This window comes from Salvelinus fontinalis, chromosome 6, assembly GCF_029448725.1.
Source record: "Salvelinus fontinalis isolate EN_2023a chromosome 6, ASM2944872v1, whole genome shotgun sequence".
In the NCBI taxonomy this organism is placed as follows: domain Eukaryota; kingdom Metazoa; phylum Chordata; class Actinopteri; order Salmoniformes; family Salmonidae; genus Salvelinus; species Salvelinus fontinalis.
In genome coordinates, this window is record NC_074670.1 from 53,854,173 (window position 1) to 53,881,945 (window position 27,773).

General features: G+C 43.3%; 1 protein-coding gene across 1 annotated transcript in view; it reads right to left on the bottom strand.

Annotated features, from left to right (window-relative positions):
* Positions 1 to 25,444, bottom strand: part of LOC129858134 (phospholipid-transporting ATPase ABCA1-like) — a 49,616-nt gene extending 24,172 nt beyond the window's left edge. The window contains exons 1-6 of the mRNA XM_055927123.1: positions 25,310 to 25,444; positions 20,830 to 20,940; positions 19,155 to 19,248; positions 16,697 to 16,838; positions 16,358 to 16,476; positions 3,173 to 3,294 (exon numbers count right to left, since the gene is read on the bottom strand). Of these exons, the coding sequence (XP_055783098.1) occupies positions 3,173 to 3,294; positions 16,358 to 16,476; positions 16,697 to 16,838; positions 19,155 to 19,248; positions 20,830 to 20,895 (543 nt within the window). The 5' untranslated portion in view covers positions 20,896 to 20,940; positions 25,310 to 25,444. The remainder of the gene's footprint in view (positions 1 to 3,172; positions 3,295 to 16,357; positions 16,477 to 16,696; positions 16,839 to 19,154; positions 19,249 to 20,829; positions 20,941 to 25,309) is intronic.
* Between the last annotated feature and the right edge of the window lie 2,329 nt (positions 25,445 to 27,773).

Consider the following 27,773-nt stretch of genomic DNA (forward strand, 5'->3'; position numbering starts at 1 on the left):
AGTAAATCTGAGTAGGTTGATGTGTGTGTTAATGGATGTGATTTAGTGAGAGTGTGTATGATGTCTGGATAAGAGTAATACTATAATGTGTGATGTCCAAAAAAATAATAACCCAGACAATTTGTATGGTTGAGTGTCTGTGTGTAACATGAAGTGAGTATATCCTTAATATTCAGAATGATAATTGTAACCCATATCGCATCACCACCATAGTTGCATTATAAATACATTGAACATAATTTTCATAGAAAAACACATCCCAGAATTTCCATAGCAATTGACGTTTCACATGATTATGAAAGAGACCTTGCATTACTCTAGAGACGGCTTCACTACAGTACAAATGTATCCCGTACAATATGTTATTATTCCCCAACGTTCCTGTTCTGATATCTTCCCATTGCTCGTTGTTAACATATATAAACATGTAGACAGAGACAAACAAAAGATAGACAAACAAAAAAACATTCAATTATAGAAAAGTTCTCAACAACAGAGAGCGGGGAGAGAGGGGGAGGAGAGAAAGAGAGAACGAGAGCGATCAAGTGTGTGTATGTATGCGTCCGTATGTGTAAGCGAGCGTGTAATTGAGAGCGTGTGTGCTCATGTCAACTTCATAGTGTTCAGATATTTTTACAGTCCCTATAAATTTTCTTCGATACAATGGTATTGTGGAGCTGTCTTGGAAGAGCTGTTCGTCTTTAAAGAGTTTGTCCACAATGAGAAAGGCATGCTTACACCTCTCACTCTGTTGCCTCTGTACAGGATACAGACTCTTGCCACGTTCGTTTATCTCCCGGGGAAATTGGTAAATGAGACCTTTCATTGGTAGTGTTCAAATTTTGCGATGACAGGTCGGGGACCCTTGGTCTTGTCACTCCGAGCTCCAAGTCTGTGCATTCGGTGGAAAGCCACCTTGTTTATAGTCTCTACAGGAAGTTTCAAGGCGGATTGCAGTGAAGTTTATGTCACTGAAATAAAGAGACACTACTGACCTGCTCTGTGTTTGCTGCTACCTGCAACAAATGGACAACATGGGACCTGATCTGCTGGGAGACTAGGAGGGAAATAATGGACAACATGTGACCTGATCTGCTGGGAGACTAGGAGGGAAATAATGGACAACATGTGACCTGATCTGCTGGGAGACTAGGAGGGAAATAATGGACAACATGGGACCTGATCTGCTGGGAGACTAGGAGGGAAATAATGGACAACATGGGACCTGATCTGCTGGGAGACTAGGAGGGAAATAATGGACAACATGTGGCCTAATCTGCTGGGAGGCTAGGAGGGAAATAATGGACAACATGTGACCTAATCTGCTGGGAGGCTAGGTGGGAAATAATGGACAACATGGGACCTAATCTGCTGGGAGGCTAGGAGGGAAATAATGGACAACATGTGACCTAATCTGCTGGGAGGCTAGGAGGGAAATAATGGACAACATGTGACCTAATCTGCTGGGAGACTAGGAGGGAAATAATGGACAACATGTGACCTAATCTGCTGGGAGGCTAGGAGGGAAATAATGGACAACATGGGACCTAATCTGCTGGGAGGCTAGGAGGGAAATAATGGACAACATGGGACCTAATCTGCTGGGAGGCTAGGAGGGAAATAATGGACAACATGTGACCTAATCTGCTGGGAGGCTAGGAGGGAAATAATGGACAACATGTGACCTAATCTGCTGGGAGGCTAGGAGGGAAATAACGGACAACATGTGACCTAATCTGCTGGGAGGCTAGGAGGGAAATAATGGACAACATGGGACCTAATCTGCTGGGAGGCTAGGAGGGAAATAATGGACAACATGTGACCTAATCTGCTGGGAGGCTAGGTGGGAAATAATGGACAACATGGGACCTAATCTGCTGGGAGGCTAGGAGGGAAATAATGGACAACATGTGACCTAATCTGCTGGGAGGCTAGGAGGGAAATAATGGACAACATGTGACCTAATCTGCTGGGAGACTAGGAGGGAAATAATGGACAACATGTGACCTAATCTGCTGGGAGGCTAGGAGGGAAATAATGGACAACATGTGACCTAATCTGCTGGGAGACTAGGAGGGAAATAATGGACAACATGTGACCTAATCTGCTGGGAGGCTAGGAGGGAAATAATGGACAACATGGGACCTAATCTGCTGGGAGACTAGGAGGGAAATAATGGACAACATGGGACCTAATCTGCTGGGAGGCTAGGAGGGAAATAATGGACAACATGTGACCTAATCTGCTGGGAGGCCAGGTGGGAAATAATGGACAACATGGGACCTAATCTGCTGGGAGGCTAGGAGGGAAATAATGGACAACATGTGACCTAATCTGCTGGGAGGCTAGGTGGGAAATAATGGACAACATGGGACCTAATCTGCTGGGAGGCTAGGAGGGAAATAATGGACAACATGTGACCTAATCTGCTGGGAGGCTAGGAGGGAAATAATGGACAACATGTGACCTAATCTGCTGGGAGACTAGGAGGGAAATAATGGACAACATGTGACCTAATCTGCTGGAAGGCTAGGAGGGAAATAATGGACAACATGGGACCTAATCTGCTGGGAGGCTAGGAGGGAAATGATGGACAACATGGGACATAATCTGCTGGGAGGCTAGGAGGGAAATAATGGACAACATGGGACCTAATCTGCTGGGAGGCTAGGTGGGAAATAATGGACAACATGGGACCTAATCTGCTGGGAAGCTAAGAGGGAAATAATGGACAACATGTGACCTAATCTGCTGGGAGGCTAGGTGGGAAATAATGGACAACATGGGACCTAATCTGCTGGGAGGCTAGGTGGGAAATAATGGACAACATGGGACCTAATCTGCTGGGAGGCTAGGTGGGAAATAATGGGCCATGGGCATGTTGAAGAACTACTACACTGCTTTTCATGGTGTCCAGGATGTGGTGAACTGATCCTAGTAATATGATTCATAATATTCCTCATGGGGTGGCAGGTAGCCTACTGGTTAAGAGCATTGGGCCAGTATCCGAAAGGATGCTGGTTCAAATTCCAGAGCCAAATAGGTGAAAAATCTGTTGAGCAAGGTACCTAGTCCTAATTGCTCCTGTAAATTGATCTGAATAAGAGCATCTGCTAAATGACTCAAATGTATATGTCATAGAACTTTGGGAAGGTGGTATTTTTCCTCTTACCTTTTCCAAGTTCACGTCGGCCTCAATGATCTGGCGCACGGCGTGTTCCGAGAAGGAAGCGTTTCGCAGAAGGAAAGTGGACAGGGTCTCATTGTTGTGGAGGAAATCTTTCAGCTTGAATCCTGTGGGAAACAAACACAACAACTTGTTCAAAGCAGCTCTCTCCTATACCCTGACATTACTAGATGTGTGTGTGGGTGTACGGAATTGTCTTATTTTAGTAGACTGATTTAGCAAATGTTGGTTGATCCTTCTGCCAAATTATACTATTTTCCGTAATCGTGGGTACTGTATTAGCTTTCAACCTCATTAAATCGTTGTCATGGAGCATGTGCTTGCTTGCTAGTTACTCAGGTGACCAACTCGAAAACGCTTGGCGCAGGAGTTTAGGATTATTTGGATACGTTTTTTTGTCTTTTAAAGTTTGAATGTTTGGAAATGTGAGGATGTTCAGTAGGGGGGGTGGTCGCAAAATATATTTTGTTGGGTGAAAACATCCCAGAAAAGGTTGGGTCTGAATCAGAGGTTGGAAAGAAGTGTCTCTATGAAAATACTGACAACAACTAGGCCAGGACAATTCAGTACATGTCCAAGGAAAAATGGCCAACACTGAAGTAAATAGCCACACACACATGTGCTGCCTCGTACCATCCTCTGATTGCTGTAGATCATTTCAATGATGTGCCTTTAACAATCTCTCAACAACATACACACCAAACACCTTGCAGACTGTAGCCCATTGCCAGAATACACCATTTCCATCATTATGTTATCTAAAATAATCAACCGTTGACATAGACCTGTGGAGCAGGAAGGGACACACTTCACACCTTCAACCACGGGGTAATTCCACGGTCACGGAATTATGCTGAGACTCCGGTTTTTCACTTTAAAATGTATGCCAAACAAAAAACATTTTCAAAGCTTAACAAACCATACAACGCAACATATTCTGTGTAAATTGTTCAAAGTAGTCCTTGTGCATAGAGTTGTATGGTTTGTTAAACTTTTAAATCCATGGCTTTTGTTTGATATACATTTATACATTTTAGAGTGTCAGCGTTACTCCGTTACCATGGAATTTCCCCAAAGTAACGCCCCGCTAGCACATTCACACTGAAAAACACACACTGGATCATACACAAACTGTCTGCAAATTGTCTGCTAACTGCCCCTCCCCGATCTCTCATTGGCTACTTCCCTCAACTCCTGGCCCCTTTCAAAGAACAAAAGCTGGAAGTGAGCCCAGTCACTAGTATTGATAGCAGTGGGGGGTTAGGGGGACAAAAGGACAGTAGGTGGCAGATTCCTGGAACATTAGCTAGACGGCCGTTTGAAGACAGACGAGGTGAGGGGGTGGGGGTCAAATTGGGTCTCAGAAAATCTGGAGCCTTTCCAAAAGCTGACAGACTCCATTTTGTTTTACTGTCTAGAACCCCTGTAAATCATTAGAAACGATTGTCAAAAGTAGTTACAAATTAGCAACAAATTTTACCCAATGAACCATGAACATGCTTTAGAATTTAGTGAAAGACGGAATCAATATTCGTCCACTGGTTACAGTACATTAAGAATCCACCACGCCCCTCAATGACACCTTTCAGCAAATCTACTTTGACAAACCCTTCAGTGTATTGAGAAATTCACAGGATTTGTGAACTCCTGTTTTGTCTCTGGAAGTAAGCCATTGGCTTGGTTTTTACATGATGGCCTGACAAAACATTGGTGGCCCTAGGTCTTGTTCATGCTCCTTTTGTTAATTGTGAGATGAATCAATCTAGATATTACCACATATCAAGTTAGAATCAAGCTGTAAAATGTGTGCTCTGAGAACACCAAAAAGATTAGACTTCCTGAAATATACTGGATCCAAAGCCATTTCAAAAGTCAATGCAAGATTATGCAAACCCACAAAAGCATTTTTAGGGGAAATTGAGACCTAACTATCTACTCTTTTAGATAGATGGCTCCATTATAAATACATTTTACAGTGCCAAAATCAATCAACTAAGCCATGGGTCCACAGTGAATCCAAAAAGTAAGACGTCACTGCCAAAAATAAATGATATTCAGATAAAAGAAAAAAACATGACATGGAAAAATATCTGATTCTTTTGTCCATGTGAAAGCTGTGGTAGTGCGGGCTTTGTAGAGAACATAGTGCGGTCAAAGCTCTGTTCACAAACTCAATGACAACCAGTGGCATAAAAAGAGGGTAACACACAATACCTGGAAGAACCTTTCAAAGTGTTCACTTTGGTCATGCAAAGCCTTGCTGACATCAGCGTTATTGTGGAATTTGCTTATTCAGCTTCAGATCTCTGTTAAAACTGTTCAACTATCTATCCTCCATTCTAACCACTTTACCCCAGTCGCACAAAGAATCTGAAAATGTTTACTGTACAAACTAACAACTAGATTCTAAGAATCCCCCTGGCCTCACCAGACAGGTTTTCAGAAAGGACTGATTAACGGATATCATCAACGTGGATCATCAGGAGTATCTTGATCAGACCCGTGGCTGTGCAAAAGTGCTTCATTGGCATATAGTCAGTGCACTGTGAACTCAGTAGCCAGAATGAACGTTATCAACAACCAATACTGAAGGGATGTTACATCATCACTGTTCATACTTCCACATACCATAGTAATAAACCAAGCCATATTGGTATGAGTCACAATTAAAATATCCCCCAGCCCCATCAAACTACTTCACCTACTATAAAGGTTTATCAATATCATGCTTAGACTAGTAAATAGGACGGACTGAAGCATAAACTGATTAGCAAAATCAAATAAATGAATGGGAATCTTTTAAAACAGGTGGCCACCAACATGAAAGCCATGTCATAAGAGAAAGACCTAGCATAACCGTTAATCTTTATTGCCACTCGCAAAGGCTTAAATCAGATATCACTGGATTACGTTCTTAAAGTCCTACTCCAGTCTACTTTTCAGCTCATGTATCACATGATTTACTTAACAAAAGACACATCTCAATAGGTGGTCCAGGTGTCCTCATGGCGTGGCACAACTAGGGAGGTGGGCATTTCCTCTTTTGGTCTCTATTGCGTGGTGAGGAGAAGTCGTCTACTGTGATTGGAAGCGACTTCACCATTCATTGCCTTGATTCAGGTTCACTCAAACATCGTTTTAAGCTTTGTTTTACGATTGACAGTTACAGTTGATTTCGTGATTGTATATTGATTCGCTCTCCTTAAATATTTGTCATCTGATGTATTCGTTTAAGTCTCTCAATTGTTTAATCAATTTCGCTATCAGCTCCTGATATCAGGGCATAAAAACTACTGTCTTCTGAATTGTGCATGTGCGCCCAGCTACACTGAACAAAAATATAAATGCAACATGTAAAGTGTTGGTCCATGAGCTGAAATAAAAAATCCCAGAAATGTTCCATACGTACAAAAAGCTTATTTCTCTCAAATTTTGTGCATAAATTTGTCTACATCCCTGTTAATGAGCATTTCTCCTTTGCCAAGACTATCCATCCACCTGACAGGTGTGGCATATCAAGCAGCTGATATCGATTTGCTGAGGAGTATTTCTGTCTGTAATAAAGTCCATTTGTGGGAGAAAAAAATATTCTGATTGGCTGGGCCTGGCTTCCCAGTGGGTGGGCCTGGGTGCCAAGTGGATGGGCATGTGGACTCCAAGGCTGCACCCCTGCTCAGTCATGTTAAATCCTCCCGAGTGGCACAGCGGTCTAAGGCACTGCTTGAGGCGTCACTATAGACCCGGGTTCGATCCCAGGTTCTCGCAGTGCACAATTGGCCCAACGTTGTCCGGTTTAGGGGAGGGTTTGGGGCGCCTGTAGGCTGACTTCGGTCGTCAGTTGAACAGTGTTTCCTCCTACACATTGGTGCGGCTGGCTTCCAGGTTAAGCGGGCGGGTGTTAAGGAGCGCGGGTCATGTTTCGGAGGACACATGACTCGACCTTCGCCTCTCCCGAGCCTGTTGGGGAGTTGCAGCGATGAGACAAGATCATAGTTGAATATGAGGATATTGGGATTTTTTTTAAATAAAATTAAATACACACATACCCTTAAGTGTGTGTACATTACTGTATTTATACATGGGATAGCGTTTTTCAAAAGTAAAAGTTAAAAAATAGCTGGAGTATGTCTTTAACATCTGCTGTTCTCATTTGAGTGTTTTAGGAGTCTGCGGCACCTACACTTCGAGGCTTAACGAATATACCTAACTATCCAGGACTCAGCATATGCCTAACTATCCAGGACTCAGCATATGCCTAACTATCCAGGACTCAGCATATGCCTAACTATCCAAGACGTGGCATATACCTAACTATCCAGGACTCGTCATATATCTAACTATCCAGGACTCGGCGTATACCTAACTCTCCAGGACTCGGCATATACCTAACTCTCCAGGAATCGGCGTATACCTAACTCTCCAGGACTCGGCATATACCCAACTCTCCAGGACTCGGCGTATACCTAACTCTCCAGGACTCGGCGTATACCTAACTCTCCAGGACTCGGCGTATACTTAACTATCCAGGACTCGGCATATACCTAACTCTCCAGGACTCGGCGTATACCTAACTCTCCAGGACTCGGCGTATACCTAACTCTCCAGGACTCGGCCTATACCTAACTCTCCAGGACTCGGCCTATACCTAACTCTCCAGGACTCGGCCTATACCTAACTCTCCAGGACTCGGCGTATACTTAACTATCCAGGACTCGGCGTATACCTAACTCTCCAGGACTCGGCGTATACCTAACTCTCCAGGACTTGGCATATACCCAACTCTCCAGGACTCGGCGTATACTTAACTATCCAGGACTTGGCGTATACCTAACTCTCCAGGACTCGGCGTATACCTAACTCTCCAGGACTCGGCGTATACCTAACTCTCCAGGACTCGGCGTATACCTAACTCTCCAGGACTCGGCGTATACCTAACTTTCCAGGACTCGGCGTATACCTAACTCTCCAGGACTCGGCGTATACCTAACTCTCCAGGACTCGGCGTATACCTAACTCTCCAGGACTTGGCGTATACCTAACTATCCAGGACTCAGCGTATACCTAACTATTCAGGACTCGGCGTATACCTAATTATCCAGGACTCAGCGTATACCTAATTATCCAGGACTCAGCGTGTACCTACTATACTTCTGCAGACATTTTCTAGATACACAGGCTTCAGAGATTGGAGTAGTTTATCAACATACAAATAAGACTTAAATTTCATGGCAAATACAGTACTACTGTAATGAATGAGATATTTGCCATGAAATTTAAGTCTTACCTGTATGTTGATATACTACTCCAATCTCTGAAGCTGGAGACTCATATCTCCATCACTAGCTTTAAGTACCAGCTGTCAGAGCAGCTCACAGATCACTGCACCTGTACATAGCCCATCTGTAAACAGCCCATCTATCTACGTACCTACCTCATCCTCATACTGTATTTATTTATTTATCTTGCTCCTTTGCACCCCAGTATCTCTACTTGCACATTCATCTTCTGCACATCTACCATTCCAGTGTTTAATTGCTATATTGTAATTACTTCGCCACAATGGCCTATTTATTGCGTTAACTCCCTTATCTTACCTAATTTGCACTCACTGTATGTAGACTTTTTGTTTTCTTTTGTTCTACTGTATTATTGACTGTATGTTTTATTTATTCCATGTGTAACTGTGTTGTTGTATGTGTCGAATTGCTCTGCTTTATCTTGGCCAGGTCGCAGTTGCAAATGAGAACTTGTTCTCAACTAGCCTACCTGGTTAAATAAAGGTGAAAAAATATATATATTTTTTTTTTATATAATAAAAGGCTTATCCATTTATTTTTTTATTTCACCTTTATTTAACCAGGTAGGCTAGTTGAGAACAAGTTCTCATTTACAACTGCGACCTTTCCAAGATAAAGCAAAGCAGTGTGACACAGACAAAAACACAGAGTTACACATGGAATAAACAATAAACAAGTCAATGACACAGTGAAAAAAGAAAGTCTATATACAGTCTGTGCAAAAGGCATGAGGAGGTAGGAAATAAATAGGCCATAGTAGCAAAGAATTACAATTTAGAAGATTAACACTGGAGTGATAAATGAGCAGATGATGATGTGCAAGTAGAGATAATGGTGTGCAAAAGAGCAGAAAAGTATATAAAAACAATATGGGGATGAGGTAGATAGATTGGGTGGGCTATTTACAGATGGACTATGTACAGCTGCAGCGATTGGTTAGCTGCTCAGATAGCTGATGTTTAAAGTTGGAGAGGGAAATATAAGTCTCCAGCTTCAGCGATTTTTGCAATTTGTTCCAGTCACTGGCAGCAGAGAACTTTTTTCATACCAAGGTGGCTTAGCAGTTCAGACGTATTTTTCCGTGTTGTCGTGTCGTGTCCTGTATATATATATATTTACACCTTTTCTTCACATATCTTTTATTTATTTTATTATCCAAGAACTCAACTACAAAAGCTTTCCTGCAAAAGCTTTCCTGCAACCTGCTTCACCAATTACAATAAGTATTATTTACCTCAATCTGAAAATCCATCGTGGAAGATAGCCAGGGGCTAATTCAGAAGCTAGCCTGAAAGCTAACCAGAAGCTACTCCGATAGCTAGCCAGAAGCTAATCTGTAGCTGCCCCGAAATTAGCCGGTTTGCTGGCTAGCGTTGGTGTTTCAGCTGCCCACGTTTTGCGGTCATCAGCTATTCCTTTAGCTCGATAATCTACCGGCACTTTTGTGCGACTCGGACCGGAGCATTCCGGGACTTTTTTTCTCTCAGTTTCCCCGGATTCCAACCGCAGCCTCTGGACACTTGCACCTTGATTTCGCAGCTAGCTAGCTGCATACCGTGTGACTATTGGCTTACGTCGACCCCGGAGCTAACTCAAATCATGCTGGAGCTAGCCAGCTGAGGAGTTCCATCACCATCCGGACCCGTTTCTTTGTTGCTGCTGCAGATACGGAACCCCACCGGGCCTTCACGACTGACTGCCGACGTTATCTGCCCGAGGGATTTATCCAACCGGCACCTCCGTCCCGGCGTTACCTGAACGCTCATCTGAGGCCCGCTAATCGTTAGCTGTCTTATCGGCTGCTATCTGAACAAAACCCCACTACACGGAACCTACCGACGGAAACGCACGAGGTATCTACAAACAGACCTCCATCCTATGCTGCTACCGATAGCCATATACCCGGCCAGCTATCTGGATCGCCACGACCCCAACCAACCTCTACTCACTGGACCCTTATTGATCACTCGATTAAGCTTGCCTCTCCTTAATGTAAATATGCCTTGTCCATTGCTGTTCTGGTTAGTGTTTATTGGCTTATTTCACTGTAGAGATTCTAGCCCTGCTCTCTATACCATATCCAACCCTGCAGTTCCACCACCCACATATGCGATGACATCACCTGGTTTCAATGATGTTTCTAGAGACAAGATCTCTCTCATCATCACTCAATACCTAGGTTTACCTCCACTGTATTCACATCCTACCATACCTTTGTCTGTACATTATTCCTTTAAACTATTTTATCGCCCCCAGAAACTTCCTTTTACTCTCTGCTCTAGTAGCTCTAGGCGACCAATTCTCATAGCTTTTAGCCGTACCATTATCCTACTTCTCCTCTGTTCCTCTGGTGATGTAGAGGTGAATCCAGGCCCTGCAGTACCTGGCTCCACTCCTATTCCCCAGGCGCTCTCTTTTGATGACTTCTGTAACCGTAATAGCCTTGGCTTCATGCATGTTAACATTAGGAGCCTCCTCCCTAAGTTTGTTTTGTTCGATGCTTTAGCACACTCTACCAACCCGGATGTTTTAGCCGTGTCTGAATCCTGGCTTAGAAAGACCACCAAAAATTCAGACATTTTTATCCCCAATTACAATATTTTCAGACAAGATAGAACGGCCAAAGGGGGCGGTGTTGCAATCTACTGCAAAGACTGCCTGCAGAGTTCTGTTATACTATCCAGGTCTGTTCCCAAACAATTTGAACTTCTACTTTTAAAAATCCACCTCTCTAAAAACAAGTCTCTCACCGTTGCCGCCTGCTATAGACCACCCTCTGCCCCCAGCTGTGCTCTGGACACTATATGTGAACTGATTGCCCCCCATCTATCTTCAGAGCTCGTGCTGCTAGGCGACCTAAATTTGAACATGCTCAACACCCCAGCCACCCTACAATCTAAGCTTGATGCCCTCAATCTCACACAAATTATTAATGAACCTACCAGGTACCACCCCAATTCCGTAAACACGGGTACCCTCATAGATATCATCCTAACAAACTTGCCCTCCAAATACACCTCTGCTGTTTTTAACCAAGATCTCAGCGATCACTGCCTCATTGCCTGCATCCGTAATGGGTCAGCGGTCAAACGACCTCCACTCATCACTTTCAAACGCTCCCTGAAACACTTCAGCGAGCAGGCCTTCCTAATTGACCTGGCCGGGGTATCCTGGAAGGATATTGATCTCATCCCGTCAGTAGAGGATGCCTGGTCATTTTTTAAAAATGCCTTCCTCACCATCTTGAATAAGCATGCCCCATTCAAGAAATTTAGAACCAGGAACAGATATAGCCCTTGGTTCTCTCCTGACCTGACTGCCCTTAACCAACAGAAAAACATCCTATGGCGTTCTGCATTAGCATCGAACAGCCCCCGTGATATGCAACTTTTCAGGGAAGCCAGAAACCAATATACACAGGCAGTTAGAACAGCCAAGGCTAGCTTTTTCAAGCAGAAATTTGCTTCCTGCAACACAAATTCAAAAAAGTTCTGGGACACCGTAAAGTCCATGGAGAATAAGAACACCTCCTCCCAGCTTCCAACCGCCCTGAAGATAGGAAACACTGTCACCACCGACAAATCCACTATAATTGAGAATTTCAATAAGCATTTTTCTACGGCTGGCCATGCTTTCCACCTGGCTACCCCTACCCCGGACAACAGCACTGCCCTCCCCTCTGCTACTCGCCCAAGCCTTCCCCATTTCTCTTTCTCCCAAATACAGTCAGCTGATGTTCTTAATGAGCTGCAAAATCTGGACCCTTACAAATCAGCCGGGCTAGATAATCTGGACCCTTTCTTTCTAAAACTATCTGCTGAAATTGTTGCCACCCCTATTACTAGCCTCTTCAACCTCTCTTTCGTGTCGTCTGAGATCCCCAAAGATTGGAAAGCAGCTGCGGTTATCCCCCTCTTCAAAGGGGGGGGACACCCTTGACCCTAACTGCTACAGACCTATATCTATCCTACCCTGCTTTTCTAAGGTCTTCGAAAGCCAAGTCAACAAACAGATTACCGACCATTTCGAATCACACCACACCTTCTCCGCTATGCAATCTGGTTTCAGAGCTGGTCATGGGTGCACCTCAGCCACGCTCAAGGTCATAAACGATATCGTAACCGCCATCGATAGGAAACAATACTGTGCAGCCGTATTCATTGACCTGGCCAAGGCTTTTGACTCTGTCAATCACCACATCCTCATTGGCAGACTCGACAGCCTTGGTTTCTCTAATGATTGCCTCGCCTGGTTCACCAACTACTTCTCTGATAGAGTTCAGTGTGTCAAATCGGAGGGTCTGTTGTCCGGGCCTCTGGCAGTCTCTATGGGGGTGCCACAGGGTTCAATTCTTGGACCGACTCTCTTCTCTGTTTACATCAATGATGTCGCTCTTGCTGCTGGTGATTCTCTGATCCACCTCTACGCAGACGACACTATTCTGTATACTTCTGGCCCTTCTTTTGACACTGTGTTAACAACCCTCCAGGCGAGCTTCAATGCCATACAACTCTCCTTCCGTGGCCTCCAACTGCTCTTAAATACAAGTAAAACCAAATGCATGCTCTTCAACCGATCGCTGCCTGCTCCTGCCCGCCTGTCCAACATCACTACTTTGGACGGCTCTGACTTAGAATATGTGGACAACTACAAATACCTAGGTGTCTGGTTAGACTGTAAACTCTCCTTCCAGACCCACATCAAACATCTCCAATCCAAAGTCAAATCTAGAATTGGCTTCCTATTCCGCAACAAAGCATCCTTTACTCATGCTGCCAAACATACCCTTGTAAAACTGACCATCCTACCAATCCTCGACTTCGGTGATGTCATTTACAAAATAGCCTCCAAAACCCTACTCAATAAATTGGATGCAGTCTATCACAGTGCCATCCGTTTTGTCACCAAAGCCCCATATACTACCCACCACTGCGACCTGTACACTCTCGTTGGCTGGCCCTCGCTTCATACTCGTCGCCAAACCCACTGGTTCCAGGTCATCTACAAGACCCTGCTAGGTGAAGTCCCCCCTTATCTCAGCTCGCTGGTCACCATAGCAGCACCTACCCGTAGCACGCGCTCCAGCAGGTATATCTCTCTAGTCACCCCCAAAACCAATTCTTCCTTTGGACGCCTCTCCTTCCAGTTCTCTGCTGCCAATGACTGGAACGAACTACAAAAATCTCTGAAACTGGAAACACCTATCTCCCTCACTAGCTTTAAGCACCAGCTGTCAGAACAGCTCATAGATTACTGCACCTGTACATAACCCATCTACAATTTAGCCCAAACAACTACCTCTTTACCTACTGTATTTATTTATTAATTTATTTTGCTCCTTTGCACCCCATTATTTCTGTCTCTACTTTGCACTTTCTTCCAATGCAAACCAACCACTCCGGTGTTTTTTTTAGTTTTTATTTTACTTGCTGTGTTGTACTCACTTCGCCTCCATGGCCTTTTTATATTTTTATTTATTTATACATATATCTGTTTGCCTTCACCTCCCTTATCTCACCTCACTTGCTCACATTGTATATAGACTTATTTTTTTTTATTTTTTTCACTGTATTATTGACTATATGTTTGTTTTTACTCCATGTGTAACTATGTGTTGTTGTATGTGTCGAACTGCTTTGCTTTATCTTGGCCAGGTCGCAATTGTAAATGAGAACGTGTTCTCAATTTGCCTACCTGGTTAAATAAAGGTTAAATAAATAAATAAATAAAAACTGTAAGGAAAGGCGGCCAAATGAGGTGTTGGCTTTGGGGATGATCAGTGAGATATACCTGCTGGAACGTGTGCTACGGGTGGGTGTTGTTATCGTGACCAGTGAACTGAGATAAGGCGGAGTTTTACCTAGCATAGACTTATAGATGACCTGGAGCCAGTGGGTCTGGAGACGAATATGTAGCGAGGGCCAGCCGACTAGAGCATACAGGTCGCAGTGGTGGGTGGTATATGGTGATTTGGTAACAAAACGGATGGCACTGTTATAGACTGCATCCAGTTTGCTGAGTAGAGTATTGGAAACTATTTTGTAGATGACATCGCCGAAATCGAGGATCGGTAGGATAGTCAGTTTTACTAGGGTAAGTTTGCCGGCGTGAGTGAAGGAGGCTTTGTTGCGAAATAGGAAGCTGATTCTAGATTTGATTGGATTGGAGATGTTTAATATGAGTCTGGAAGGAGAGTTTACAGTCTAGCCAGACACCTAGGTATTTATAGTTGTCCGCATATTCTAGGTCAGAACCGTCCAGGGTGGTGATGCTAGATGGGCAGCGGGTGGGTGCGGGCAGCGAACGGTTGAAAAGCATGCATTTAAGAGCAGTTGGAGGCCACGGAAGGAGTGTTTCTATGGCATTGAAGCTCGTTTGGAGGTTAGTTAGCACAGTTTCCAAGGAAGGGCCAGAAGAATACAGAATGGTGTCGTCTGCGTAGAGGTGGATCAGGGATTCAGCCGCAGCAAGAGTGACATCATTGATACATACAGAAAAAAGAGTCGGCCTGAGAATTGAACCCTGTGATACCCCCATAGAGACTGCCAGAGGTCCGGACAACAGGCCCTTCGATTTGACACTCTGTCTGCAAAGTAGTTGGTGAACCAGGCGAGGCAGTCATTAGAGAAACCATGGCTATTGAGTCTGCCGATAAGAATACGGCGATTGACAGAGTCGAAAGCCTTGGCCGGGTCGATGAAGACGGCTGCACAGTACTGTCTTTTATCGATGGCGGTTATGATATCGTTTAGTACCTTGAGCGTGGCTGAGGTGCACCCATGACCGGCTCGGAAACCAGATTGCACAGCGGAGAGGGTACGGTGGGATTCAAAATGGTCAGTGATCTGTTTATTAACTTGGCTTTCGAAGACTTTAGAGAGGCAGGGCAGGATAGATATAGGTCTATACTAGTTTGGGTCTAGAGTGTCACCCCCTTTGAAGAGGGGGATGACCGCGGCAGCTTTCCAATCTTTAGGGAATCTCAGATGGTACGAAAGAGAGGTTGAACAGGCTGGTAATAGGGGTTGCAACAATTGCGGCAGATCGTTTTAGAAAGAGAGGGACCAGATTGTCTAGCCCAGCTGATTTGTACGGGTCCAGGTTTTGCAGCTCTTTCAGAACATCTGCTATCTGGATTTGGGTGAAGGAGAAGCTGGGGAGACTCGGGCGAGTAGCATCGATGTGGATGTCGATTAAGGCAGCCCCCCGCACCTCTCTGATTCAGAGGGTTTGGGTTAAATGCGGAAGACACATTTTAGTTGAATACATTCAGTTGGACAACTGACTAGGTATCCCCCTTTTGGCCTGCCACGACCTGTCAGTTGGGAGAGGCTCTGCCGGCTTTCATCCATCTACTGCCTCAAACCATCTCACATATCGCCACCACTGTCACTCTAAACACAGCATTGTCTAAGTGTTCATAAATAGAATGTCATTATCGAAGAAATCTGGGTGTGAAATTGAAATGATATAATATTAAATCAGTTTTAAAATTCTAACTATCCATCCCCAGCCATTCACAGGCACAGGAGCAGAACCGAGAAGGCGGGTTGGAACAGGACAAAAGGGGATGGGGGAGTCCCGCTGTGAGTCAGCACAGCGTAAGGGAATTAGTGTAAACCCTCTTTTTTTCTGCCCAGACGTGGGCGTACAGTAACTCTCCGGGGCCCGCTCAACGGGGCGTAAAGTTCAGGGCAGACAGGGATGTACTATGTAGACCTGGAATGAGTCTTGATTCAGCTTCAGTGAAAATATTGTCTATTCTAGGCTTTGAGTTCATGAACATTCCACTCAAATTAATAGGCCCCTGGTGTTTCTTGTGAATGTAGTAATGTGTACAGTGAATAATGGTTTATATAGAGGTGACTCTTACCTTTGGTGTTGGCCTGTAGTGTCTTCAGGGCTTGGATGAGGCCTTTAAAGCCATCCAGATTCCGGTCATTCTGACTGTACAGCAGGATCTTCTTGGCATCGGAGAACAGACGAGAGATTCTGCAGACATCCACAGATTAACACAGAATAAAAGTTAATCAGTTAAATTCAAGTTATAAATAGGATATTTACAGGAAACATTAAAGTGACCATTTTATTTATTTGGAAACAACGATGTTATTAATCCAATGAAGCGGATGAATCATAAAATAAAGTGTATTCATGTTTTTATATTTAAAAAACAATCAGATACAGAGATGCAGCTTGGGGTGGGACTCACATGGACTCGTTGAAGTTGCCCACGACCCCGGGGGACTCTCCAGGAGTGGGGTTGCGGAAGCAGGGGTTGTTGGCATTGCAGATGATGCCTTGGATCCAGGGTAGGGTGCCCGCCGAGGGCATGGCCTTGTTGGGGAAATGACCTGAGGGAGACACCGGGAGGGATACAGTCGTCATAAGACACAAATTGTGGTGTTTTGAAATTCAATCATTTATACAGCACATTCACAACCACATCTCTGGTTGTATAGCAAAGCACTTTTTGGGGGACATTTTTGACATATTTAGTCTATTAATACACTATCTACAGAGAGTGGACTGGAGAGAACACAGGAGAATTCCAGTCACGTTGGATCTGATACTGAGACACTTAAATGGCCTCTATATCAACCCAACGGAACTACTTGGGGTGGTCTTTGAACATCACCTACCGAGTTTAAAAGTTATATTTTTGTCTACGCAAAAGACACCTAACTGATGTGTGTTCTCAGATTATCTTATCGGGCTGGTGGCGGATGAGCTAGCATCAGCGTAACCACGTCTTGTCCCATCTTGAAGGCTTCACTGTAGCTACAGGCCTTATCAATGTGAGGGAGTGATTGCCTAAGTACAATGTACAACCTTTGTCCCCTCCTAAGGTGCCATCCCTCCCTCCCCGAGAGGCTTGCCTTTATTTGTGTGATGAGTTAAAAAAGTAGGCCTGCTATCAGTAAACCTGAAGCCTGCCAACTGGCCCATTACTAAGAAAAGCAGAGATAAGAGATAACCCCACATAGCCAATTGCTTAGCTGATTCAGGGCAGCCATTTTGCTTTTCAGAGTGATCGTCATCGACGGCCTATAAAGATTATGACTTTATGAACTAGTGGGTGATAAATGTGAATAAATGGAATTTAGCTAGGTAGTTTTCAAACTAGCACCACATTCATCTGAAACTATTTGAAATCTTCCAAACTAGCACCATATTCAACTCAAACGATTTGAAATCTTCAAAAAGAGCCATGGGTATTTGGAGTCTTATTGCACTGTCACATTTTTTTCATGGTTAATATCCATCCCCAAAAGCAATAGGTTAGCCCTGTGCAAGGAAGACCATGTCTTTCCTATGTGGTGTAGGAGCAGTTACAACATGCCCAGACCCACGTGCTGTATGACTCACACCAAAAGTATCCCTGTGCCTGGTGCCTAACCAAGACTTTAGGAAGAACTGAAAGCAATTCACCCCCTAATGCTTCTGCTTTCTGGCAGATGGACAAAACGCAGGCTTCCGGGAATGAAAGAAAGCGGATATTCTGACATAGACAAAGATTTCCCAGGAGATGTGTTCATCCCATTGATAATAGTTATTAGTAGATAATAGTTATTAGTAGCTATACGAATGCTTTGTCCTACACAACTGTATCCTGAAGCAGGTTTGTAGGGTATTACACAAAGTAGGATCAATAAGAATGCAAGTCCCATACAAAGAAACAATAGTTGCTTTAGCAAAGAGAAGGTAACGGGCAGCGTTATTGATCCTGTTCTGTGAACCGCCCCCAGTGATATAATTAACTGAAGAATTCTCTAGCGTATCATTCCGGGGAAAACAGGCTTTGGTTCAGCCAGTGCATTTCCATTATATAAGCTTTTCCCATACCCGTGCCAAAGATAGTCTCCGAGGGCCTTGCGAACTTTATCAGCTTTCACATATAGAACCTTGATAATGAGATTAGAGCAGTAATAAAGGCATCATAAACTCTAACCCCCCCATAAAGTCACTGACATGTCCACAGGCAATCTGAGCCACCTCACAAACAAACCAAACCGAAAACTGTCAAACTTATATTTGTACAGTTATGTTTTGACAAAAAAAAGCTCCAGTGATTAGTATTGGATCTATTGTGATGTTCGTATCGGAGGCTTCATGCAGGAGAAGTAAAGGGATACATGCTCAGTTGGCAGAAATCTTCTGTCAGGCTTTAGATAAAAACCCATTAACAGGGGTATATCTGCCATCCCATACCAGAAAATTGATTAGCAGGACAGAATATTCCCCATATAACAGTTAACGCATAAAACACCCAGCATCCCCACCCGATAAGGACCTATCATAAACAGTTCAACACGATTAGGCTGCTGTTGGACTGTGAAAATATATGTATTTTTTTTCTCCATAGTGGGTTTACTCGAGTGGCCAGCACGTAGCAGTTTCAGAATAAATGACTGCACATGGCATTGTAGCATACTAGTGCATGGTATTGCTAGCTTGTATACTGGAGCATCAATGGCTTGTATCTTTGGCAGTGTACAATATGTATACATGCGACAACATAGTTCATCCACAGATTCCAAATCCAAATGCCTCCGTGGCCACAACAACAGGAGTGGTTGAACAGCCATTTGGGGTGGGGAATTCAGTTGAGTGGCTTGTGAAGAAGTGTCTGTGTGTCAACAATGACGAGGGGGGTGCATCATACTTACATTCATGTTGTTCGTACGGAGGGTAGTTCAGTCTCACTGATATCAAAATGAAGAAGATCAACAGGGGCCATACTATCTCAATCAGCAGTTGGAGCTAGATAGGAAAACAAGAGAAGAAGGCCAGTTAGCATTTTTTATAAGGAGCGTGGCCTATGGTAACCATTACTACCCACCCCCCCTCCCCCCTTTATAACTGTAAGCGTAGCTTGTCTGTTAATAGTCTGGAGCGCTTTAAAGCTGGCATTCAAAATGTCTCCCTCACTACACCATATAATAGGTCCGTATCAACGCTATACGCAGGCATGATGTAGCTGTCATAAGACAGCTTTAATTAGGAGTGCATTCCTAATAGATGCAAAGCGATCAATACAACCAACCCCGACTTCAAAATAGCCAATGCTGCACACCCACATCCTACAACAGTGAAGTCATCTCTGTTCAAGGGTTATCAGGTGCATGCTGATTGGATTAGGAGACGGAGAGAGATGCTACTCCAGCACACGTAAAGCCATCTAGAGGCAGGGTTCTAGCACAGGTGGGAGAACAAGCTGTAGTAGAAATTAAAGCTAACACTGCTAAGATAAAGCTCTGTCCCTTTGGGCATGTAGTATATTACTTTCCAATAAAACTTTTTTTTTTGACTACTTGAATGAAGGAGCCTACGTCTCACATCTAATACACCGTAAAATCTCCCTCCAGTTAAGGGAATTGCTTACAATAGTTATTGTAAAAATCAAATGTATTCTTCACATACAGTACAGCAGGTATAAAAGGTACAGTGAAATGCTTGTGTTAGTTCCCTTAACAATGCAGAACATTAATCAATAATAACAATGAAAGGAGTCAAGTCAAAAATAACAAGTAATAGAAGAGGTAGTATGCACAGTAATAATGGACTGGATTTACAAATATAAAGTGGGTAGTGGAATCAATGGTATATATTGGAACAGCAGTGTTGACCGTATGTGTGTGTGTGTGTATAGGAGTTCTGTGTGTGTGTGTTTATGGGTGTTTGTGTGTTTGTGCGTGTGTGTGTGTTTATGGGTGTTTGTGTGTAAGGGTTGGATGTGTGGGTTGTCAGTGCAAATAATTTATCCAGTGCAAATAGTCTCTAAGGTGCAGGTCTGTCCAGGGAGACGGCTAGGATTAGCTTTTCAGCAGTCTGATGGCCTGGTGGTAGAAGCTGTCTCGGAGCCTGTTGGTCTGAGACCCGATACTCTGATAGCGCTTTGCCAGACAGTAACAGAGTGAACAGTTCGTGGCTCGGATGACTTGAGTCCTTGACAATCTTTCGGTCCTTCCTCAGACACCCGCTGGTGTAGATGTCCTGGAGGACAGGGAGCTCGCCCCCAGTGATGTATTGGGCCTATCCCAGTTTCTGTTCTTACTCTTATAATAGGAGAACAGGACATGACCCCTCTTAATAACTAAACAGCTATTGAACTACAGTGTAAAGTATGATTTGCTACAAAGAAGGAATTTAAAAAACTGTAGACCTGGTATATGACAATAATAAAGTAAATACAACATATGTTTGAAATACTCTGTAAACATTATAAGAGAAGAACATACATACATCCTATTTTAAATTGTCCTATCAAACAAAGCTACAAGAAAAAGTCCCAATTCCTATTTCACCAATTCACACAATCAGATTTAAAAATGTTCTGCTTACCGTTTGCCTTCTCCTGTAGGTAAAGTTCTTCCACAACAACAAGCCCAGCTGAGTTGAGATGGACATCTCTACTCTGGACCTCTTCCACTCAAGCTTCCCTCCAGCTCTAAACTGAAATGACACACAGGCAGTGGTGACTGTGGGTAAAAAGTCCAGCCAGCCAGCACACAGCTCAAAGGTACAAGGTCAAGGGTCATTTGTCTAGTTGACAACATCTCTCCAATAGGTCCTCCTCACATGGGAACTTATTCTGCACTGTGTCCCCACTCAGTTCCCAAGCAAACTTTATGAGAGTGAGGATGGGTTGAGGGGACGTATTTACAGGTTATTAGTGGTTCTGTCAGACAAATCGTGTGGTTCTGATGGTCCAGATTTGGAGTGTATATCTTTGCAGGTGTCCTTTATATCTGGTCAGAATCACTGATACAGGCCCTCCTCCACCCTCTGGGGTATGGATAATGATTATGTCTCCAGAGAAACCTAGATGCAAATAAAAGTCTTATATATCGAATTACTGTAGGCAGAATTAGATGTTTTTGGCTTGGGTCAAAATGAACCTAAGGGATTTTTTTTGCCATATTCATGCAGAAACACAAAACATGATTTAGATTTGTTTATGAAAAATGTAAAGAATTGAATAAACCACCTTGGGGGGTTATGACCAAAAATATGCCCCTGGGGTCAGATGACCTTATGACCCCAGTCAGAATCGGAGTTCCATCTCTCTCTGGACCCCTTTCCCATGAACTGTTTGACTGACTGACTCAGCTGCTAGCTAGGCATCTTGTTCATTAGCTATAGCTGTGTAGCAACTTAGCTAACCAGGCACAGGTAGATAGATGGTTTAAAGCGGCTATGGCTCTATTTTCATAACTAAAACTGATAGCTATTTGCCTTGTTGCGATGACAATACATTCACCTGGATATTAGCTAATTGCCATGTTAGCTAGCTAATGAACTCCCCCGGACTATAAACTAGAACATATACGATCATGAAGCAGAGCCAGACAGAATTCCTGCCTAGGGATGAGAGTGCACCATTTTACTGGTTAACACCGACACATGCCTTTCCTCACATGCACAATTGTAAACAACATAAATACATCCAGGCGCTTGGCTGCACCATGTTTTACTGGACATATATGGCCCTAACTTCATGGACGAGGGATAAAACACTGGGTCACAGGGATGAGATCCGCGCAAAATGGACAACTGTCCATGTTGTCCAAGTGCCATGAATCAGAGTTTGCACAAAATGTATTTTGTTTGCATCGTAAACATGCATCATTCAGTTTTGACTGCTAGTGAGGCTCCTGGCTTTTCAGGATATTGAAATTACATAGCCTAAATTAGGGGGTTTGCACGCCCGCTCCCTACAAATCACAAGAGTTATTTGTCCTTATGATTCAAAGGCATTTGAAAACACTGAAACTGGAAATAAGCTATTGAATGATCAGTGATCATCACCATTTGAAGCATGTAATTAACTAAATATATTTACTTACAGTAGGCTGCAATTGTTGTCGGCTACGTGGGAATGAAACCGTCATGGTACAGAAGGAGATTGCGTTCCTATTTCTAACTTACTTTTTTCAAACTACATTGTTGGTTAAGGGCCCGTAAGTAAGCATTTCACAATAAGGTCTACTACACCTGTTGTATTCGGCGCATGTGTGACGAATACAATTTTATTTGGTCGGAGAGAATGAATTATTAAATAGATTGAATGTTTATATTGCGGGAACGAATAAAAACAACAACAACTGAACGGATTAGTCTGGACAGTTTTTTCCTCCACCATGACGCATTAGAGCTCCTGAGTGGTCTAAGGCACTGCATCTCAGTGCTAGAGGCATCATTACAGACCCTGGTCCAATCCCGGGCTGTATCAGGGAGTCCCATAGGGCGCCGCACAATTGGCCCAGCGTAGTTAGGGAAGGGTTTGGCCAGGGTAGGCCGTTGTTGTAAAATAAGAATTTGTTCTTAACTGAATTGCCTAGTTAAATAAAGGTAAAATAATAGTTTTTTAAAGTGTCTCAGCATGAACCCAATAAATGGGGCATGGGTATACGTGGATGAGTGAGTAGGCTACACAGAGATAGATAGAGGACTCTAGTGCCCAAAAGCCTGTTTTAGCATGTGCAGCACCAATGAGGACATTCAACATTTTGAAGAAGTCAACTGGGTGGGACTTCCTATGGGTTAAGGAAGGATCGCATAATTCCTCCAGGTCATCAGGAGGGATCAGCCAATGAATTATACTTGTGAGAAAACATTCCATAACTGCAGGTGGCAGTAAATCATCAATCTTGTCTTTATACCAGTTCAAACACACTCTAGGTGGCAGTGTCGACCCCGCCCTGGGCAACTGGGTCCTGGACTTCCTGACGGGCCGCCCCCAGGTGGTGAAGGTAGGAAACAACATCTCCACTCCACTGATCCTCAACACTGGGGCCACACAAGGGTGCCCTCTCAGCCCTCGCCTGTACTCCTTGTTCACCCACGACTGCATGGCCATGCACGCCTCCAATTCAATCATCATGTTTGCAGACAATACTACAGTGGTAGGCTTGATTACCAAAAACAACGAGACAGTCTACAGGGAGGAGGTGAGGGCCCTCCAAGTATGGTGTCAGGAAAATAACCTCTCACTCAATGTCAGCAAAACAAAAGAGATGATCGTGGACCTCAGGAAACAGCAAAGGGAGGGACCCCACCCCCCTATTCACGTTGACGGGACAGCAGTAGAGAAAGTGGAAAGTATTAAGTTCCTCGGTGTAGATATCACCGACAAACTGAAATGGTCCACGCACACAGACAGTGTGGTGAAGAAGGCGCAACAGCGCCTCTTCAACCTTAGGAGGCTGAAAAAAATGTGGCTTGTCACCCGAAAACACTCACTAACTTTTACAGGTCCACAATTGAGAGCATCCTGTCGGGATATATCACCGCTTGGTACGGCAACTGCACCGCCCACAACCGCAGGGCTCTCCAGAGGGTGGTGTGGTCTCCACAACGCATCACCGGGGGCAAACTACATGCCCTCCAGGACACCTACAACACCCGATGTCACAGGAAGGCAAAAAAGATCATCAAGGACAATAACCACCTGAGCCACTACCTGTTCACCCTGCTTCCATCCAGAAGGCGAGGCCAGTACAGGTGCATCAAAGCTGGGACAGAGAGAATCTGTTTTTCTATCTATCTCAAGGCCATCAGATTGTTAAACAGCCACCACCAGAAGAGGTGGCTGCCTACCTACAGACTTGATATCATTGACCATTTTAATAAATGGATCACTAGTCACTTTAATAATGCCACTTTAAGAATGTTTACATCTCACATTACTCATCTCATATGTATATACTGTATCCTTCACTATCTATTATTTTCTATCTCTTGCATTTTTGCCGCTCTGTTACTGCTCATCCATATATTTTATACTTATATATTCTCATCCCATTCCTTTAATAGATTATGTGTATTAGGATTTGTTGTGGAAATGGTTAGATATTAGGTTTTGTTGTGGAATTGTTAGATATTACCTGTTAGATCCTGATGCACTGTCAGATCTAGAAGCATTAGCATTTCACTACACTCACAATAACATCTGCTAGCCATGTGTATGTGACCAATAAAATTTGATTTAAGTGTGCACTATGTAACCTTTCAGTTTGTTTACCACAGAAGTAGTAGAAGAAAATGTACTACTTTGAAATTGAGATGTCCTCAATGACGTTGCCCATGCTCGCACAGACGCCATAATGGGAAATATACAATGTTGCATCCTCTAACTATCTCTACGGTACGCTACTATCAGCTTCTCTACCGGTGTTTGGAGTGACAAGCTCAGTCTAGGCTACATTTTATTGTCTCCCTGTCTTTTGTACTCACAAGAGCCAGGTGGGCTGTTTGTGTGATAACTCCCGCAGGTAATAAGACAATATAAATTACTCAATAACATGCTATTTTGCTGGGCTTCACATTGACGTCCCTTACTGTAAATTAAAACAAAGTCACTTGTTTCTAAATTGCTTATTAACTTGTTTGGTGGCAAAATGTTGTTGAACAAGTGCAGGGATAACTCTGCAAAGAATGTAATTGAATAGAAAATATTGGATCGTTTTTTAAAAGTCAGTTTATCACAATGGGTGAGAAGATTCGTGCCATGCGATGTTCTCCGCATGCTTGGAAAAATCTAATATGAGTCCTTTTCCTCAATGAGTAAATCAATGTTACATAACAATACATAATGTGGTTGTAAATGTGACGGAAGACTAGTCTACATCGTGTTTTATAATTAAGTACAACAAAAACTACAACGAACACATTTTTGCTATAAAACAAAATATGATGTTTATAGCAAAAGTTTGCCATAAAACTCCGTTATCTTTCAGCTTTCTTTCTAGCAGATAGGGCTACCATTAAAAGAAGAGAATAAACAAATGACAGACAATTAATCAGTGGAAAATCGAAATACCTTTTCCCAAAGGCACGAAATCAGACCCCTTTCAGCATCAATTGTGTTTCCTCCTAAGCTAAACCACACGTCTTCACTACTTTTTGAAATATTTTTGTCCTGGCTTGTTATCCAGGCATGTGTGACCTGTACACAGAGGAGGAGAATCATCTGGCTCTAGAAAAGCTTTTATATGGAGTGAACCTTAGCTACATCCGCTTGGAGAACTACAGGGGTTACTCTCGGTCATGGAGATGTTCCGTGATTAAATCCCCCTAGTGGAGCACATGTAGACTCGGGGCTACTCGCACTCCCCGACCTCCTAAACATCTGGAACTAATGATAATCGAAATAAAAACCATAGACCTACGTGTATTTAAAGTAGTAAATAGCCTTCCCGGGACTACATTTCGTTTGGGTAAACAGTTGTGTTATAGGCCTAGACGCCATCGTCTTTCCACAAATTCTGTACATTTTAGTTTGACATTTTAGTCATTTAGCAGACCCTTTTATCCAGAGAGATTTACAGGAGCAATTAGGATTAATGAAGTGACTTGTTCAAGAGCACGGGTATTCGGTCACTGGCCCAATGACCGAACAATCACTGACGCGGAATATGTTTTTCCATGGATTTCGGTTAAACCCCATAATTTACTGTCAAACCATAATCTGGTCATGTTTACCTTTCATGAGATTCAACCGTTAATTAGATACTTCCCCTGATTTCTTCCAATCATTTCCAGGTTGCATGTATCAAATCAAATTGTATTGGTCAAATACACATATTTAGAAGATGTTATTGCAGGTGTAGCGAAATGCTTGTGTTCCTAGCTCCAACAGTGCAGTAGTATCTAACAGTGCAGAAGTAGCTAAAACAATTTACAACAATACACACACATCTAAAAGTAAACGAATGGAATTAAGCAATATATAAATATTATATAGAGCTATGTCAGAGTGTAATTGACTAAAATACAGTAGAATAGAATACAGTATATACATATGAGATGAGTAAAGCAGTATGTAAACATTATTTAAACATTATTAAAGTGACTAGTGTTCCATTATTAAAGTGGCCAGTGATTCCAAGTCTATGTATATAGGGCAGCAGCCTCTAAGGTGCAGGGTTGCATAACCGGGTGGAAGCCGGTTAGTGATGGCTATTTAACAGTCTGATGGCCTTGAGATAGAAGCTGTTTTTCAGTCTCTCGGTCCCAGCTTTGATGCACCTGTACTGACCTCGCCTTCTGCATTATAGTTGGGTGAACAGGCCATGGCTCGGGTGGTTGATGTCCTTGATGATTTCTTTGGCCTTCCTGTGACATCAGGTGCTGTAGGTGTCCTGGAGGGCAGGTAGTTTGCCCACAGTGATGCGTTGGGCAGACCGCACCACCCTCTGGAGAGCCCTGTGGTTGCATGCGGTGCAGTTGCCGTACCAGATGGTGATAAAGCCAGACAAGATGCTCTCAATTGTGCATCTGTAATAGTTTGTGAGGGTTTTAGGGACAAATTTCTTCAGCCTCCTGTTGCACCTTCTTCACCACACTGTCTGTGAAATAGGCTAATGATTAATGACTCATCACTTGGGAAACAACAATGAGTTCAGCCGAGGGGGTGTTCTTTGTAAAAGACTGAAAACATTTCCCCAAAGCAATGTGACAATGACAAAACCACAAATGTCATTGAAAGGAAAGATTTGAAGAGATTTGCAATCAGCAAGTTACCCTTGATGACAATACAGTAATTTGCTCCCCCGAAATGGCGTAGCCTCTCACCTATGAATTGGATTAGTGCAAATAAATATGTTTATAGATGGAAATTATAAGGCCCATGGAATAGTTAAATAATTACACTATAGGTTATGCATATTCAGGAAACCAATCATTGTAGCTCTTTTTAATGATATCAATTATGACCTTTTCATTCTGCCAATCTGAATGGGAAACTCAGCCGGTTCGAAGTTCAACTACTCAAAGCTCAATAACTTATCAACACAGTAGGATTTATAGCTGTAGGCAGAGCATATACTCAGAATACCATCTCCAACACTCTAATCAGAAAAGGAACAGTTCAAAGTTTGCCAGACATTTTCATACCTCAAGTGGTCTGAAGTCAAGCTGATGTCATCCCATTCTAGTCAATAGGAGAAATCTGCAGTGCAGGCCTCAGTCCCTAATTAATGGGAAAGATGGGAACAATGTATTAGTAATATTTGCAGAAGCCTAGTACTGGGAAATAACAGTAGAAAACATTTTATGGTATTAATCTCTTTTCATTGACCTGGCCAAGACTTTCGACTCTGTCAATCACCGCATTCTTATCGGCAGACTCAATAGCTTTGGTTTCTCAAATGACTGCCTCGCTTGGTTCACCAACTACTTCTCAGATAGAGTTCAGTGTGTCAAATCGGAGGGACTGTTGTCCGGACCTCTGGCAGTTTCTATGGGGGTGCCACAGGGTTCAATTCTCGGGCCGACTCTTTCTC